This window comes from Macadamia integrifolia, chromosome 4, assembly GCF_013358625.1.
Source record: "Macadamia integrifolia cultivar HAES 741 chromosome 4, SCU_Mint_v3, whole genome shotgun sequence".
In the NCBI taxonomy this organism is placed as follows: Eukaryota; Viridiplantae; Streptophyta; class Magnoliopsida; order Proteales; family Proteaceae; genus Macadamia; species Macadamia integrifolia.
Genome location: NC_056560.1, coordinates 19,426,174 through 19,443,532, shown reverse-complemented (window position 1 = coordinate 19,443,532; position 17,359 = coordinate 19,426,174). Strand labels below are relative to the sequence as shown.

At 38.3% G+C, this 17,359-nt stretch overlaps 2 protein-coding genes across 3 annotated transcripts; both read left to right on the top strand.

The window, feature by feature from the left end:
- The first annotated feature begins 207 nt into the window (after positions 1-207).
- Positions 208-6,305, top strand: LOC122076595 (protein SHORT HYPOCOTYL IN WHITE LIGHT 1-like). 2 transcript variants are annotated; one of them, XM_042641989.1, is made up of 3 exons: positions 208-762; positions 4,048-4,113; positions 5,562-6,305. In XM_042641989.1, the coding sequence occupies exons 1-3, from the start codon at positions 388-390 to the stop codon at positions 5,712-5,714; spliced, it is 594 nt and encodes a 197-aa protein (XP_042497923.1). In that variant the 5' UTR covers positions 208-387; the 3' UTR covers positions 5,715-6,305. The 2 variants fall into 2 exon arrangements, with proteins under 2 accessions (XP_042497923.1, XP_042497922.1); XM_042641988.1 differs by having other exon boundaries at positions 208-804; positions 5,562-6,252.
- Positions 6,306-11,686: 5,381 nt separating this feature from the next.
- Positions 11,687-13,741, top strand: LOC122075354 (receptor-like protein 44). The gene has a single exon (XM_042640345.1). The coding sequence runs from the start codon at positions 12,494-12,496 to the stop codon at positions 13,304-13,306; it is 813 nt and encodes a 270-aa protein (XP_042496279.1). The 5' UTR covers positions 11,687-12,493; the 3' UTR covers positions 13,307-13,741.
- Positions 13,742-17,359: the final 3,618 nt, after the last annotated feature.

The following is a 17,359-nucleotide window of genomic DNA, read 5'->3' as shown; positions in this document are numbered from 1 at the left end:
ATATGCATTATTGGAATACATTTTAGATCGATAATAAAAATGCGTACGTAAATGCATGAGATTTTCGATCCCCGCACTGCTTAATATGATTTATTAATTATCAAAAGAAAAAAAAAATGATTTATTAGGATGTATTAAGGTTGTATTTGATATGGATTTTTGGAATTGATTCCGGGTCTAGAATGCACTTTAACAATGTGTTCTGAACCTAGAATCAATTTTGGAAAAGTATTCCAAACACATGTCGGACAAATCGATGTCTGGCGACTGCTTTTCCAAGTTCCGTCGAATCCGTCCATGGCGGAGTGGGACTAATGAAAGTGTTTCTATGAGTCTATTTCGATAATGACCTGACTGAATCCCGAACGGCTGAAGCATCCCACTCTCATGGGAGCAGAAGAGATTCCTCACATGGCTTCTACGCTGACCAGCTCTTCATCCCTATTCCTCTTCTCTTATTGTCGTCGCACGAATCGTTTCACGAACTTTCATTATCATCATCATCCCCATCCCTCTCTTCGCTTTCGGATTCCTCAACTCCGTTATCGTCTCCGGGCTTCCGCTGGATTCTCCAACTACTCACATGAAAGTGATAATTTGATCGCCGATCCGCCCCATTGGGGCGCCACTGCTGTCGTCGCCAACTATTATGTGGATGACCATGATTCCGACGATGATGATGACGAAGAAGATCGTAGCTTGGATTTACTTGTTCGGTTCCTTCAAAACATGTTCCGCAAGATCTCCAAGCGAGCCAAGAAGGTTGTCCGATCTGTCCTTCCTCTTTCCATCTCCACTAAATTGGTTAGCCCATCAGCCCTCCCCTCCCAATTGCGGATTTGCTACTGCTATAACTTCCTTTCTTCCCCGTTTCTCGTCCTTTCTCTATTACTACTAGCATTGATAGTATTAACTAATTTCATTAATTGGTGATCATAGACATTTCAGTATCTCTTATATGATTGTATGAGATAACCCTTAATCCATGACTGTTGACTGTTCCTATCTTACAATCATTGTGAAATTTGCGACTAAAAGAAAAACACGTTGGGTCTGCTTTATAACCTGGATGAACATCTGACACTGGCTACGTCTCAGGAAATTATCATGAGCAGAAAATATAATTTACATGTCGCAACCTGAATGCAGCTCCACCAAACTTGAGTGACAACTAACCACTGAGTTTGGTGTGCCTGGTCTCGTTTACTTGGTGAAACAGTGACCTGTGTGTGCTACCATGTATTCCTTATGGAAATCATATTGTCCTTCAGAATAGAAACCAAATATTCGTTGTCTGTTATCAACAAGTTTGGTTTTCTACTACAAAATTTAAGACACTAGATGCAACTCCTAAGATCTATGGATAGCATTTCATGTGATAAATTGCATCTTCTTTCACAGTATCTCTATTCCCCAAAAAAGGGAACCTTCCCCTGATAATAATTGAACACTTCTCACAGACGGATCTCTTAAGTGATTGTGGGGGGCTGGTGTGGTTCCGGATATTGCAAGAAGGCGCCTAAATTTTGCCTTGCCTAGGTGAGCCAAGCCTGAAATTGAAAAGGTTTAAAAATGCCTTTGGGGTGACATGTCTAATGTATCAATGTCATTATAGCCCTTTAGCTATGTTACCTGATATAGCTACTTGTGCTGGCATTGGACAGGACACAGAGTGTTAGACTCTGCAAAGCCCTGGAAATACTTTGAGGACTCAACAGGAATACCTCTTAATTAAGATTAAGATTTTTTTAATAATTCCGTGTCATGTAGAGTCTATTTTATTCTTCTGAGATAAGTCAATTATTTATGTGAGCGTTTATGTGACTTAGTTGTTCCCATTGCCTCGACATATTTAGTGAAGGGTTGGTCTAAATTATTTAGGTAGAGCCCTCTTGTATTGTTTGCTTGTTAATTCCATGGCCATCTCAATCATCTAAGGGATTCTTCCATATATCTTTAGTTGGCAAATCAGTGGATGCCTGATGCGGTAATTCTAATCAGTGAATACATAGAAACCATGCAGATTGGCCATTATTGTCAAAATTTTCAGCCAAACACAATCATCTTGTTCAGCATGTATGAACCTTTTCTGTTTAAACATTGGTCAAATTGACCAGGTGGTTGTGCCATCTAAAGATGCTCTTCTTAGCTGAAACTTACCTCATTAGTCAAGAATGATGTGGTCAATATGTCCACAATATTTGGAGCTTGACTACATGTAGATAAGCTTATCAGATTGACAGTGAATGAAACACAAAGCGCTATTTATATAGATGTGTTGTGGTGGTTATTTTTTGACTTTTCTTAGATTGAAGTTCAGCAAGATTTATGGTTTCTTCGTTTAGAAGTTGAGAAAAATAGATAGGATCTTGAGGATAGTAAAACAAATAAAATTCAATATATGAAGAAGAAATATCTAACAAGTTATCTAGCAAAGCAAGTTGTTCTTTTAACTTTCAATTGCAAACATAATACATGAAACATGAAATTTTAAGAGAAGCAAACTTACATATGATTGGATGTATTACAAATTCAGACAAGAACTCTTGAAGATAGCACTCAGAATTATAAAGCACACTCAGGAAAACTCTCACAAGATATCTTACAGAAGAAAGAAGAAAACTGCAAAACTAAAAAAAAATGTTGTAGTATTTTCGTGGTGTCTTCCAAGCATAAGGAGCTCTCCTTTTATAGATGGCGGACACCAAAATTCAACAAATTGTGGTTGAGGGATGCTGATGGACCTTGATGGAGATGGCGTCGAATGGACATCCAACCAACCGAATGTGACAGCTGAACAACCTAAAGATAAGGTGTTCTTGTCACAAAGAAGGTACACCTAATAAGGTGTGGGGTCTTTGTCAGAAACTGATAAGCTTCAGCTGAAAGTTATATTGTCCATAATCCAGGTGTGACTGAAAATAAGCCACGAAAAGATTCTCTGGCATTCCACGTGGGAGGACCCACTGTTTTCCAGAAGAGTTTTAGTGAGGTGAATTATTAAAGTATCCACTCATGACACTCACTATAATGCACTTATACTACTGCGTGACGCATGCCAAGACGTTAATCTGACTAGAGTGGCACTAGGTGTGGATGCTTGACACCTGACAAGAATCAGAATAGCGTGTTTGATTAGCACGGCCTGTGGGTGCTATTTATGTCTTTCTCATAAGGAGATTTCAGAAGCATACCCTTCCACTCTCTTCTCGCGTAAGCTTTTTAGTTGTTTTTTAATGAATTGGGGCCTCTTCCAGGGTGTTTTTAGTTGGTAAAATTCTTCTTTGCTTCGTTACTCACACACTAGCTTGATTTACCTGGGAGGAAAGGAATCAGAATGTGTTCGAGGATGCACCCAAAGATGACTATGAAATTATTAATAGATATCTAAGCTTTGATTATTTTCTGGAGCCCTTTTTTTTTTTTTTGGGGGGGGGGGGGGGGGGAAGGAATCTCAGGATGTTTCAAACAGCTTCTAACTGATCAAGGAGAAGTCTGTAGCAGTTTGGCCTTTTGTGCATTGATGTGTATCACTTGGGCAAATTTTTTTTGCCCCATACATTTCTTGGGCACCTTTTCCTTTTTCTGTTTCACTCTCTAGTAGAATATCTTTCTATGAAGAAACATAGTACTATTAGCAGTAGAAGGCATGTCAGTGCTGTGTAAGTGTCGGAATCTGAGGTTGATGTAGTTCATATCGTTGGAACTGTCCAAATTACAAGTTTCTTGAGTTAAATGTGAAGTATTTTAAAATTTTGGCTGGAGTTCGTTGGATGTTGACATATCCTTGCATTGAATCACCCACCTGAAGAGTTTTTTTAACCATTTTTCATTATCAAGTATGTCCGTTGTGAAACCAAGAAATCAGCTGATCACCTTGCCTGTTTTTGTACTTTCTTACTGATGAGTTCTTATATTCTTCTTTTCTTATATATATTACAAGGGCCATTAGCAATACTACTGACGTCATTGGAATCAACGCCAGTGATGCTTCTTGTAACATGCTTCTCTTCCTAATTTTGACAATGCAATCTTTGCTCGATACAGGTTGGCTTTTCTGTGAATGGGGTCATAATATTGGCATTCTTGTGGTTTTTGAAGGCATTCGTTGAGGTAACATAGCGTTATCAGGAATTTCACTCATTTTCATGAGAAGGCTTCTGTTATTGTTACAGAAGCTACATTAGGCTTTCAATAATTCATTTTTCATGTTAATTGTATCCAATGCAGTCATTTTTCAGATACTCTTCCTGTAGTGGTATGCTTTCCTTTTGCACCTATGCAATGGTTATAATAACCCTAACCTAAATGTGATAGAATCTCTAAACACCTTACATGACTTATACTGCTGGGCCTCACAGTTAATAAAATAAATACTCTTTATCCCTAACTAACAATCCCCTGATTTAATCCACGCATCTGAACTAAGTGTTACATATTTGCCTCTTATTACAATTATTGACCCCATACACAATCGGCTAATCCTGGCCTTCGTTTAGGCCTTTAGGATGCTCCTGCATTTATCTAACTCCAGAAACTTTCTTACCAAGTCAATCAGTGAATACTGCTGAAATTTCTTCAACTGAATGAATCTTTATCTCAACTAAATGAGTTTGCTGCACAAATCCTTTTTAACTCTTCTATTCTATTATAAGCCATGTTTGTTCCCACGTCAATTTCAGCCTACTGGAGATTTAATTTAAAAAAACAAAAAACAAAAGACAACCCAGTAGAAAAAGGGGAGGGTATTGGGAAGGCTCACTAATACAAGGCAGGAAAAAAAATAGTCATGTAGGTTTACAAATACACAGGAGTCAGGTGTTGGTTGCTGCGTGTGTTGATGACATCTAACTATGGTTGATTATGCTTTTCCCCATCCATGTACTAGTGGAGGCTCTTCCCCACATTAGACCCGCCTGCGAAAAGAAAAGAGGAAAGAGAAAGGCGTTCCTGTTCTCCTAGTTAGCAGAGCATGGTTCAGATCATAACTGGTGGAAAATGATTGCCAATTACTAACATTCTAATTACTCAAGTTTCGAAGTGGTACAATGCATAGTATCTCTTTTCTCCAATCAAGCATCTGAGCATTTTACAGTACCCCCAAGTATGCTATTGTTAAGACTCTGTTTGGGAGAGATGGCTCCCAGTCCTCCATTTTCATTTTATCTTAGAATGAAAGAGGCAATGATTAAATCTGCTTATTTTCATAAATGGTTGTGCAGTGATCTTAAAAATGAGTAAAACAATATAAGCTGATTTTAGAACCCACATTCAACTTGGAAGCTCAAGATGTATATAACCCTGGCATGTCTTTTGAAATGCATCTTCACCAGACATGCCAGAAATGACTGAATACTCCTAATCTTTATGGTTATTCTGCGAGTCAGTAACATCATTTTCGGAATTTGGAGCCAGTGAATTGTAGCCATGTGTTTTCATTGGTCACATTGGAAATTGTAAGAAATGTCTTGTTGGCATTTAATAGACATGAATCTTTAACATTTCTCCTTCTTATTTTTCAAGAGCATATTCATTAAATGTACTTTGTTGTGTCTTTTCAGGTGGTCTGCACACTTGGAAGTATTGTTTTCATAAGCATCTTACTAATTCGTGGGGTTTGGTCTGGACTAGCCTTTATACAGGAAAACCGCAACCGTAACTCTAGCAATATTGACGACCAGTCCCACATATGGATGGGTGTGCAACTGACTTAGTTTGCTACTTCACCATATAAACTTCTAGAGCAAGAAAGACATATAAAAGATGATCTAGAATGGCAGTCGTCACACCTGTAGAAATTTTTGTATTTTTTAACGTGACATAAGAAAAGCAACAAGGTGACAACAAAATCATCACCGGCTACGGAGAAAACCGTCTTGACACTAGTTACTGATGTAGAAAATTGGGGTTGATTTTTATCGAGAAGCCCAAAACAAGCTGCTCTCAGTTGCAACTGATCCAAACTAAACAAAATCAGAAAAAAGCAGAGTTCATTTGTATGGTTACTGTTAATTAACTTAAGCATAAACTCGTGAGGTATTACATGAGACATGAATTTCTTGTAAAGGTGAAGGATACTTTTTAGCTTCTTATTTATCAGAGGAGGGAGGGAAGGGGGATTAAGTCTTGTGTTTTCATGCTTGCACATAACGTGTAATATTTCTTGGTTCAAATGCTAATCGAATCTTCATCCTGTAATTGTTTAGCGTTGACAGTAGTTTACTAAAATCATCTTCCAGTTGTTCGACACAATTGCTGGTGTTTCTTTCAGTTCAATATATATACTTTTTGGTTTCTGTTTTCAACTTAGGGGCAGAATAGAATAACTATTAAATGAATTAATGGTAGCTACTGGATTGATTTGGCTGAATGAATGAGTGGAATTAGTGGATAAAGTTGTCTCCTGCTCTGTTAGCTACACTTACCACTATTCTACATGTAAGCAGGTAAATGAGGAATTTAAGAATCATTTATCCCTCCCATTTTGTTGTAGTGTATGAAATCTGTCTGTGAGGTAGGGATAAGGCTGAGTTGAGTTGAGTTGTGTCTTTAAAGTAGGGTCAGATACTAAGCTGAGTAATTGAGTAGCTGTTGCCATCCCTTTTAAAGCCTTCCAGATTCATATTAATGTATGTAGAAGATGAGAGAGTGTAGGTGCTTTAGCAGTGAGAGAGAGAATTGAAATCTGCAGAATTGTGACTGAAGATTTATTTTCTAGTTTGTGCAACTTTGATGGAACTTATTTTTGCACGCATTATTTGGCTGTCCTCGTGCTAGAGCTGTATGGTTTGGCTCTAGATTTGGACTAACCAGAGTTGAATGGAATTATGGCTTTCACAAATTGGTATTTTGGCAGATATAGTTATCTACAAATCATTTCTGTTTTGAAGAGAAATATTCAAACCCAACTAGAAAGATGGCTTATAACAAGGCAGATTTTTAAGGACTTTCTCAAGCAAAGAAAAGAAAAGCCTATCAAATGCAATAACAGCAAAAGTCTGCCTCCCCTGCTTTCAATGAGTTTTCATTCACTGTGGACGTTGTTTTCAAGAAAAAGCAGGCCTGGGTGTTGCGATCGGACATGAAGATGGATTCTTCTTGACTGCAATACCTAGTTCTTAAAGACTAACTCAGCTCAGCCATAATAGAAGGCACAGAAGCTCTGAGGCATGGTTTGCTGCTGGCTATACTGCCACCTCTTGATGACAGCATGCTTAAAGTCTTCTATAACTCAACTCAAGATTGGCATATCATTTCCACCCTTAAAGATGTAAAGGAGATATCCAAGAGTTCTCCCCCTCCCCGGCTCCCCCACGAAATTGGGTTTGTATGTACATTGAACAGTGAGCCAGCATCTTCAGGGGATGGATCACAATCAGCGGAGGGGAGGGAAGGGAAGGGAAGCATATACCGCAAAAGTGAAGGGAATTCAATTCCATGGCACCACTGCTGCAACTAGCAAAAGATCTTACCAACTGTGCTACGCGGCATCTTCGGAATTGTGGCCTCTGCTTAAGGAAGGCCTTCGAAGGCGACAACCTTTGTTAACGATGTCCATGTGTCCTCTGGACCTATCTAATGAGTCATGAGCTTTGAATTGTAAGTTAAAACGCATGCACTTGGATGCATGATGCTCCAGGACATTCTTTCTGCTCTTCTGTCTCAGCTTTCTTTTCTTTTAAATGCAATTTGAGTTTTAAATTCTTACACACAGGAATCCTAGGCTTTTTAATCTTATCTTGATAATAAACCCCACCAAAGTCCAAAGTCCACTTCGGAGTCTCTATCTATTTGTAAAGATTAAGCCAGCAAAGAAGCCAAGATATTAACCACCAAAGATTGGTTGCACGATGGACCCGGTGCTCTTGAGTCTGTTTGGATTTGACTATTTGAATGGATAGGTATACATTAAAGGTGGTGGGTGGATTAGCAGCTCTTTGCCATTACCTTCGAGCGGAGGAACTTAGGGAGAGAGAGGAGAGAGAGGAGAGAGAGGAATATCCAATACCCAATAGGGCCAAGATCATGGAGGACATGATGTGTTAGTTATGGCTGTTAATACCAATTCAACAAGCCTCATCGAAAGGTCAATAAAAGACATGGAGACCATAAACCTGATTACCTGGATGCTACCATTCTTCTGATATCTTAACTTGAAGTGTATCATCCATTAATGAATAACCATTAGTCCAAAGAGATGAATGCCCCACCAGCATAAGCTGGCACTTGTGACCTTAAGTCTGGCCCAACTCTCTTTGTTTCTTCTACAGAGGGTGACCCCAGTTAACAGACCAATGTCTGCGGAGCTATAGACAGCCAGAAAGTCTCCAACAATTAACAAACATTGGATCTGGAGGTCCCAATGTAGACCCACTTACCAAAAGTACTGTTTGTTTCTTCATCATCAGTCACCCCACTACCCACCGACCCCCACCCCTTCCCCCTTTCTTCCCAATCCAATCCAAAAAAAAAAGTAATTTACCTGCCGGTGGGTATCTGAAATAGAAATATTAGTTATATTAGATTAATTATGCGGGTCCTTTTTCAATAGTTTTAAGAAGAAGCGAGAAGTGGAACCGTTAATCCATGGGGAAGAATGGATGGGGGACTTGAGACATTGATTCTATTTGTGACCCTCCAAGAATCTGTCATTAAGACAAGAGACCTTCGGACATGATTTCTTCCCTCTCACTCTTAGGGCCTACTTCTCTTATATATTTATATATTTTTTGGGAGAGGGATAGATATACTTGTTTAGAATGTTATTCATGCCCCAACTTCATCTACCCTTCATTTATAAATCTTATACAGACAAAGCTTATAAGACTTTGTCTTGGTATAATCCCACCCATCTCAACTTCTCAACATCTCAACAGCTCAACAGCAAGGACAAGAATTTCCTAGTCATCAAGGAAATGAAATTTGTTTGGACCAGCCAAAGATGCCAATTGCTTGAGGACATGAATGAATGAGAGAGAGAGAGAGAGAGAGAGAGAGAGAGAGAGAGTCTTACCACTTAGACTCATCTGTCACCACACGTTGCTAACTGAAGAATGCTTCAGCATCTGCATCACACAATTTCTCCTTTGCCTAAAAAATTTATTGGTTCAGGTAGATTTTTCATATTTCTTTTGGGTTTGATAAATGAATTGATGACCCTTCATTGCAACGTTGTGTTTGGTAACTTGATTTTTGTTGTTGGTATCTTTAATGATAAGTGTTGTTGGTTACCCAGCGAACTCAGCCTCGGCAACATTTAAACCTATCATTATTATTCAGCAGCAAGTCGGCAGCATTTTTTTCTTTTAAGGATTTGGGTAGAACTCAACTTTAAAAACTATGGGTGTATATCGGTTTGATCCTTAAGGGCCAGGAACAAAACCAGCCAGTTAACAGTGCGGAGCCCCAGGTTGGCTGGTTGATTGTTCAAAACAGCTCTTCCTCAATCTCCCTCCTTTGCTGAACCAGCCTAACTCATCTGGGTAGAGGGGTTCAACCAGCGAAACCAGCCGGCTGGGACTTCACAAGTGGATCATAGATGTTAAAACATGGGGCAAATGATGGTTGATTATGATTGCTAACACTTTAATTAATTAGTCTTTAGGTAGTGTTGTCTTGCAGGTAGAAGTGTGGTCCTTAGTATTAAACCTTTGGATCGTGCTTTCCCTTTTACCATGTTCCGTGTAATAATTTAGTCTCCGAGAGAAAAAAAACCCAACAGTAATATGGATGCATTTCTTATGAAAGGATCAGCTTTACGGTGCTTGGCGAGTCTCTTTTGAGCTTCTCGTCGAGCACTTTGACTACATTTCTTACCTATGCCAAGGAAAAGCAATCAAAAGATTCAAGACAAATCCCACTTACCATTGCCCAATGCTCATGTCTAAATCATGACATTTGTCCCACCTGTTACCATTAAGAGTGCATGGAGATGGTGGGACAAATGCTATTACCTACCTTGTATACTTATGGGTATGAGAGAGAAAGACCAAGGAATGATACATGATTATGTCATACATGTCATTGACGAGTCCGATCAAAATAAGGAATGGACAAAGCCAATAACCCTAGAAAAAGAACTAGAAATCTAATAAACAGAGCACAAAGATATAGTTAACTCTTCCTTCATGCGAGAAAAAACTAATATGGCCATTTGAAGGTTGAAATAATCAAATGTGGGAAAAAACTACACTAGACAACATTGAAACTCGAAGCCAAAGAAAGAGGTTCAATCACGACGTCACACTTTACACAGACAAAACAAATAGAAGAAAAAAGATGTAGACAAGACATCAATGTCCTCTACTATGCCATTAGATTATTATGTGTTGCATACATTTATAGCTTTCTATATTTACTTGCAGAAAGTTTTTTGCCAATCCCTCTTTCATAAATATATATATATATATATTTTTGTTTTAATTTATAAAAATATAGTCCAAGGTGATTTTAACTTCAAATTACATTAGCTACGTACTCAACAAAAACAAAACAAAGTCAGATTTTTATTTTAAATTCATTTAATACAATAATTTTCCAAATAGAAATTAGAAATTACAACTTTTAGTCTTCTTTGCATATATATGCATGATCCAAACTATGAAGCTGATCGATACACTCAAACACGTTGTGAAAAGAAAGATTTTTCTCATGTATTTGAAAAAGAGAACGACTTTGATGGTAACCACGTTTTAAGAAGAGGATTTTGTGGGAGGAATTGTACTTAGACATGAATACCACTCCACATATTCTAAATTCATTACTTCCATTAGTGGTTGTGAGCGCCACCACACACCACATATAGCACTGTCCAAGTCTCTTTTTTTCTTATTTTTCTTTTGTTATCATACATCCTTGGGTAAAAGTCTTACCATTTTGAATTTCAAATGACCAATTTTTCTTTCAGTGAGAGTTAAAATTTCACCCCCAACAAATTCAAAAGTATTCCTCCCTAATGGCTAATGCCATGGTGAAGAGAAATGTGGTCCACTTGATAATGTGAAAATTTTTGCAATTACATATCAAAATTGTGATAGTGTCGTCAGTTCTCAAGAGGACCATGTGGCAAGGACTGCTTTGGCTATGGGGTATATATACACACACACACAGAGACATTTATATATACATAATCTCTACTCAATTTATTATTATAAGAAAAAGGTTCTCAGAGCTAGGGGTGTCAAAAGGTAGCCTGCACTATTAGGTCTAATTCTAATCTAAATTGATTGGTTAAAGCCCTAGAACAGCTTGACCGTTTAATAATTTGGTGTTCTCGATGCAAGGTAGTAGCTTAACAGTTGCATGGCCAGACCAACAGTTTATAGCTCGACAAATCCATTTAAACTTGTTTAGCCCCTAGTATAGTTTGTTTATGGTTCATTTAAGGAGCATTTAGTTAATTAGTCAATTAGTCCGCTTTAAGTGTGGATAAGGCTGTGTACATTATGACCCTCCCCAAACCCTTTAATGATAGGAGCTTTGTACATTGGATATAGTCTCAATCAATTAGTTGGTTTAAATTGAATATAAATGTGTCCATACATTAACTTACAAGACCCAATTACCTGAATAGGTGGAATGATTTTAGACTTTAAATTAGCAAAGATCCCTTATTATAATATTTAAAAAATTAGGACACTAGAATGGAGCAACCAAATTCCAACTGCAGAAGCATCCAACTTCTCCCAATTACCCCCCACCGACCTGCCCACCCCTTCACGAAAGGGTAAAAGAAAGGGAAAGAAGCCCCCAATTGAGTAGAGAGAGTCACCATCTTGCTCTCCAGATGCGCGCAACTATACAGTGCAGAGCCAAAACGCAGGAGAAGGCAATTGGCAAATGGCAATCGATTGGTTAACTCCTCCCCCAGTAAGCCAATACCCAGTAGGGTTAGGCCCGCCTACTACTACTCCCACTCTCTAACTAGATTTCAGTCCCTCGTTCTCCGGACCCCTTCCCCAAAAGGCCGAGGTCTGAGACGGCAAGCTCTCACTCGCTCACTCAACGACTGCTCTCTTTACCTTTGTATACTTCTCACAACCAAACACAGCTTAGAACACAGTAGTTGCCCTACATCTACATGATTCCATCTCCCAAATCCCTGCTTTCTTTCTTTCTGATTTCTTCTTCTCTACCTTCCTAATTCTCTAAAACCCAACTCCAAACCCCAGTACTACTCAGGAGTCTCACTCACACCTGACCACCTCCAGGGCTTCTGCTCCTCTATTTCTGACTTACGCTCATCTCAGAGAAGCAGAGGAGATATCAAGATAAGCAGAACTGCGGCAGAGAGAGAGAGAGAGAGAGGATAGGGGGTGGGAAAACGAAAAGGAATCGAAACATTCAGCAGTCATGGAGGTTGAGGACCGGAGGAGCAAAGGACACCAAACCATCGACAAAAACAATACTAGATAAAATCATCCATAAAACACATACACCTCCCTAGTCTCTTCTTTGTGAGAAAGAGAGAGAGATACAACAGTTTAGTAGTCAAATGGGAACTTGGATTCTGATAGTGATGTTGTTGCTAATGTGCAGCAGTCTGCAACCATCGTCATCCGATCCGAACGACGAAGCCTGTTTGACCAACCTGAAAGCATCCTTGCAAGACCCCGGCAATTACCTGAGAAACTGGACCAGGACCACCTTCGCCAACCCATGTAGCGGCTTCACATCTTACCTGGAGGGGGCAACCTGCAACAACGGACGCATCTACAAGCTCTCCCTCACCAGTCTCTCACTTGGGGGATCCATCTCCCCTTACCTCTCCAACTGCACAAACCTGCAGGCGCTCGACCTCTCCTCCAACTCCATCTCGGGCCCAATCCCTCCTGATCTCGAATTGCTCCTCAACCTCGCCGTCCTCAATCTCTCCTCCAACCGCCTCACCGGCTCCATACCCCCTCAGCTCGCCTACTGCGCCTACCTCAACGTTATCGATCTTCACAACAACCTGTTAACGGGCCCCATCCCTCAGCAGCTGGGCCTCCTTGTCAGACTCTCCGCCTTTGATGTCTCCAACAATCGCCTTTCCGGTCCGATCCCGGCGTCTCTCGGCAACCGTACGGGTAACTTACCCAGGTTCAATGCCAGCTCATTCGGGGGGAACAAGGACCTCTACGGCTACCCTTTGCCCCCTTTGAAGACTAAAGAGTTGTCGGTGATGGCCATCGTTGCGATCGGTTTGGGGAGTGGGCTTCTGAGCTTAGTACTCAGCTTCACCGCCGTCTGTATTTGGTTGCGGGTTACGGAGCAGGGAATGGCTGCCGAAGAGGGCAAGATCAGTCAACTCATGCCCGACTATTGAATCGATATACATTACACTGCTCACGGCCAGATTTCTCGACATTTCATCTCATTTCAGGTATGATTCGGATTCGATTCCATCTGTATCTTCCGTATGATTTCACCCCTCAGTACGGTAGTATCCACACAACAGAAAGAACAAAAAAAAAGTATTGGATTCTTGGTTAGAGAACTTTGAAAGGGGGGAACTCTTAAGTTCCAAAGTTGTGAGTTTGATTGAGTTTATAAAGTGGGGCAAATACAGGATGTGGGTTATCTGGGTTAGTCCTCTTCTTCCTTTTGTATTTTGGATTGGTTTCACTGTTCTTTCTCAGGCTATTTCTTCTTTCTGGGGAAGGTTTAACCATTGAAATATAGTACCTATATTGCCAAAATTAGCTTGTCAACGTTGTATACTAATTTCGGAAATGGATTCCCAATGTGAACAGTTTCACTACTGATCTCTCTCTCTCTCTCTCTCTGTAAATCTATAAAGTCTGAACTCTGTAATGAATTTGTGGGTTTTTGTTTACAAGAGTATAAAATTTTTGTTAAGTGATTATACACTATTAATCTGTATTTCAGCTTTGATACCACTTGTTTGGTTTGAGGTAAATTCATTATTAGAAGCTAATTCATGAAGGAAAGGGTGCCCAAGTTCTTATATACCTTCAAATCCAACTGTCTTTTCACATTCAATGTGAGATTGTTTGCATTCAATTCTGTTCTTTTTTCGTGTAATCGTATTTGTTGGAGAAGAAGATTACCTCATGCTACAGCCCAAGAAACCCACCAAGGATTGGGTCATAAAATGAGAAAGACAAAAACTTGGAGAGAAATTAGTGAGTTATTATGACTCACAAAGGAGGAAGGATTTCCACTTTGGTAGACTTGTAATATTAGTGGAATTAATAGATTTGTTAGGAATAGCACCTGAGGCTCTGGCATTGTGGATTTGTGGGAGATGATATATTTTCATTGGATCCAGCCAAATGCTTTCAATGAATGATGATGCCATTTCCATATGCTGTTTCTTTTTGTGGAATGGGAAACTTGGTTGATCAATCTTGTGTCCATGCCTACTACAAGCTTTTGAAGAATTGAAGGAATAGCTGTCAGGTTTTCTATATATTGTCTACCATGTCACTCCATAAATGAAGAAGAATGAATGGGAAAACCTTTAAATGAGGAAGAATGAATGAATGGGGATACGATAAGATTCAGAAAGGATCAAACTTATGTCAAGGGGTGTTTGAACTTGGTTGCAGTGATAATCATGTCTGTAGATAAAGGGTAAATGTTGTCTCTGATTCAGATTCCTCTCCTCCAAAAAGTCCAAAGATCGATGCAAGCAACTGTGTAATTTAGGTAAGAGGGGAACAATATATGGTCGTGGAAAGTTTTGGTTCTCAAAACTCTCGTTAAATAAGAGAAAGTGAGTTACATCATTGTATGATCTGAACTTGTAAAATTAAGATCATTTTGCTATTACCATATGTGTTATCCTATGTATTATCAGTACCATTACTATCTATTAACATCGAAGTTGATATGTATCAGTGTCCTATCAGTCATCTATTAGCCGATCCATATCAATATTAATACACGATAAGGTACTGAGATTTAAAATGTTTATTGTTACCAAAAAAAAAGAGAGATTTAAAATGTGTATGGGTCCACTGGTGTAATGTGGGAGATGTCACTATGTATGAGTGGCTTGTGGATCCCCACCCAAAAAGTAATCATGCTTTCTTAGAAGTCTTTTAGATTGGAGCTATTTGGAGCTGTGGACTCTTTAAATAAATTTCATTTTTCTTTTCTTTCTTTTTGGAGGTGGAGGGTTGGTGGAACATTAGGAAAATGGTTTTATGGCCCTTCGGATAAACTCGGTTGCATGCGGTCATACCTAATTCGTAGTTACAATAGTTTTAAATGTAGATATTATTTTTATGCAATACATAAAATTATCAAATTTGTTTAAAATATAATCACTTGATAATTTATTTGATTACAATGTGAATCCCAAGTAAGATTGCCATGTGGTTGTAATTAATGGTAGGATGGAATGGTTTTCGGTAAGAACGAGGTAGGTTTCAACTCTCCCAAAAAAAGTTAAACATGCAACAATGACAACGGTTCCATTTGATTGCAACGGGAATTTAAAAAGAAGGGAAGTAAAATTTTCATACTTTAAAAATAATTTATAATCATTACTCAAATGATTATATAAACTACTTAATCTTTTAACCATATTTAGTAATGATATATTTTACATGTTATATCAAAGGGTTTTGAATGCAAAGTAAATTGAAATTTTATAACTAAATATGGAATGATTTGAAGTTAACGTTAAAGTCACATTGATAATGATTACATATAATTTTTTTTTTAAGCATTATAATTTCACTTCCCTTCCTCCTAATTCCCCTAACAAACAAACGCAGTGTACTTTAATTTAACAATTAAAATTCATTTCACATTTTCAACCAATTTTTAATTAAAAAAAACTTTTTTTAATAGTATTAAACAATTAACAAATACTTAGATGTTAATGATATGGACAATCCCATGCTCTATTTGAGCTGTCATATGGCGGTAAACACAATTTATAGCAATTGGCCGGTATCAGGTACTTCTCTCTCATGTTGTCGTATCCAAAAGATTTTCCAATTCATATCCAAGGATTTTAGGTGAAAATTGAAATAAATTTTAATGGTTATATTTAATGAATTTTTTTAATTAGTTTATATATCTTTTACAAAACTTTTTGAGTTAATCTTTATTGTGTGCTTTGTTTGATATGAGGTACGCTATTCTTCTTTTGCCCTTTGTTTTCTTTTATTTTAAAGAAAAATCGAAATTGTGAAATTAGAAGTTGTAACCTTACTTCTTTTCCTTCTAAGATAATGCATTATTATTTTATTTTATTTTATTTTTTACTTTTGAAATAAGATGAAGGGAAATTAAAAGAATACAAACTTCTTAGTATACCTCTTTGGTAACCAAAAATTGCACCTTTTCTTAAAAATGCTTTCCTACTTAATAAGGCATTACAAAACTTTTTGCCAATTTTTTTTTTCATGCTTGTCTAGCAAGGGTACACTATTACTATTTCACCATTTGTCAGCATCTTTATTCTAAAATGTCCTCTATCTATTAAAAAAAAAAAAAGGTCATCATCTAAATGGGTTATTATTTTTTTGCCCTTTTGTTGAATTCTTTGATTAAAAAATGTTCTCTATCTAAGTTATGATTATGAGTCTTAGGGGTGTCAGTTTTAAGCCCACACTGGTAGGCTCGATCGAGCCCAACACATTTATGGCCCGACCTAGATGGCCCAATTAATAAACATGTCGACCCTAAGTCTGACCCATTTATAAATAAATAGTACACAGTGCAAGGGGTAAGCCTGATGGGCCAGACCAACAGGCCTAACCATTTTACAAGCCCCACTCAGACCGACATGTTTATCTAGATATTTTGATTTTTTTTTTATACAACTCAGCCTTCTCTCAAATAAATCGAATCGGCTACATGAATTCCATCATAGACAACAAAAGAAAAGTAAAGAAAAAGTGAAGGGGCACAATATAACAAATCAATAAAGTTCTCTCTAGAAGATTTGCTCGAGGCTGTTCACTTGGTCGCCTGGTATCTTGAAACCTCTTTGCTTGCAGGAGTAGGAGTGGAACGTCTGAGAGACCGCTTCGCAAAAAAATCGTGTGGCGGAGTGAAAGGTTTCCCATTGGGGTTTCCGGCCCTCCAGGTTTTCACCAAATTGTGGAAGAGGGGAGGTGAGTTGAGTATCAACTCTCTCTCTCTCTCGCTTTTCTTCAGCTTGCTCCTGTTTGCCTATTCGGGACACCTAAATGGGTTGGGTTGGACTACATGAATTCTTATCCTACAATCAAATAAATAAATAAATCTAACCATTTCGTAAAAATAAATAAATATTTGCTCTTTGGCATTGATGATGAGTTAGTTATTTTCTTTCAAAATTACCTCCATCTTATGATGATATACTTAGGTCATGATTTGCCACTACATTTGTCATTATGTTATTCACTTATTTGGT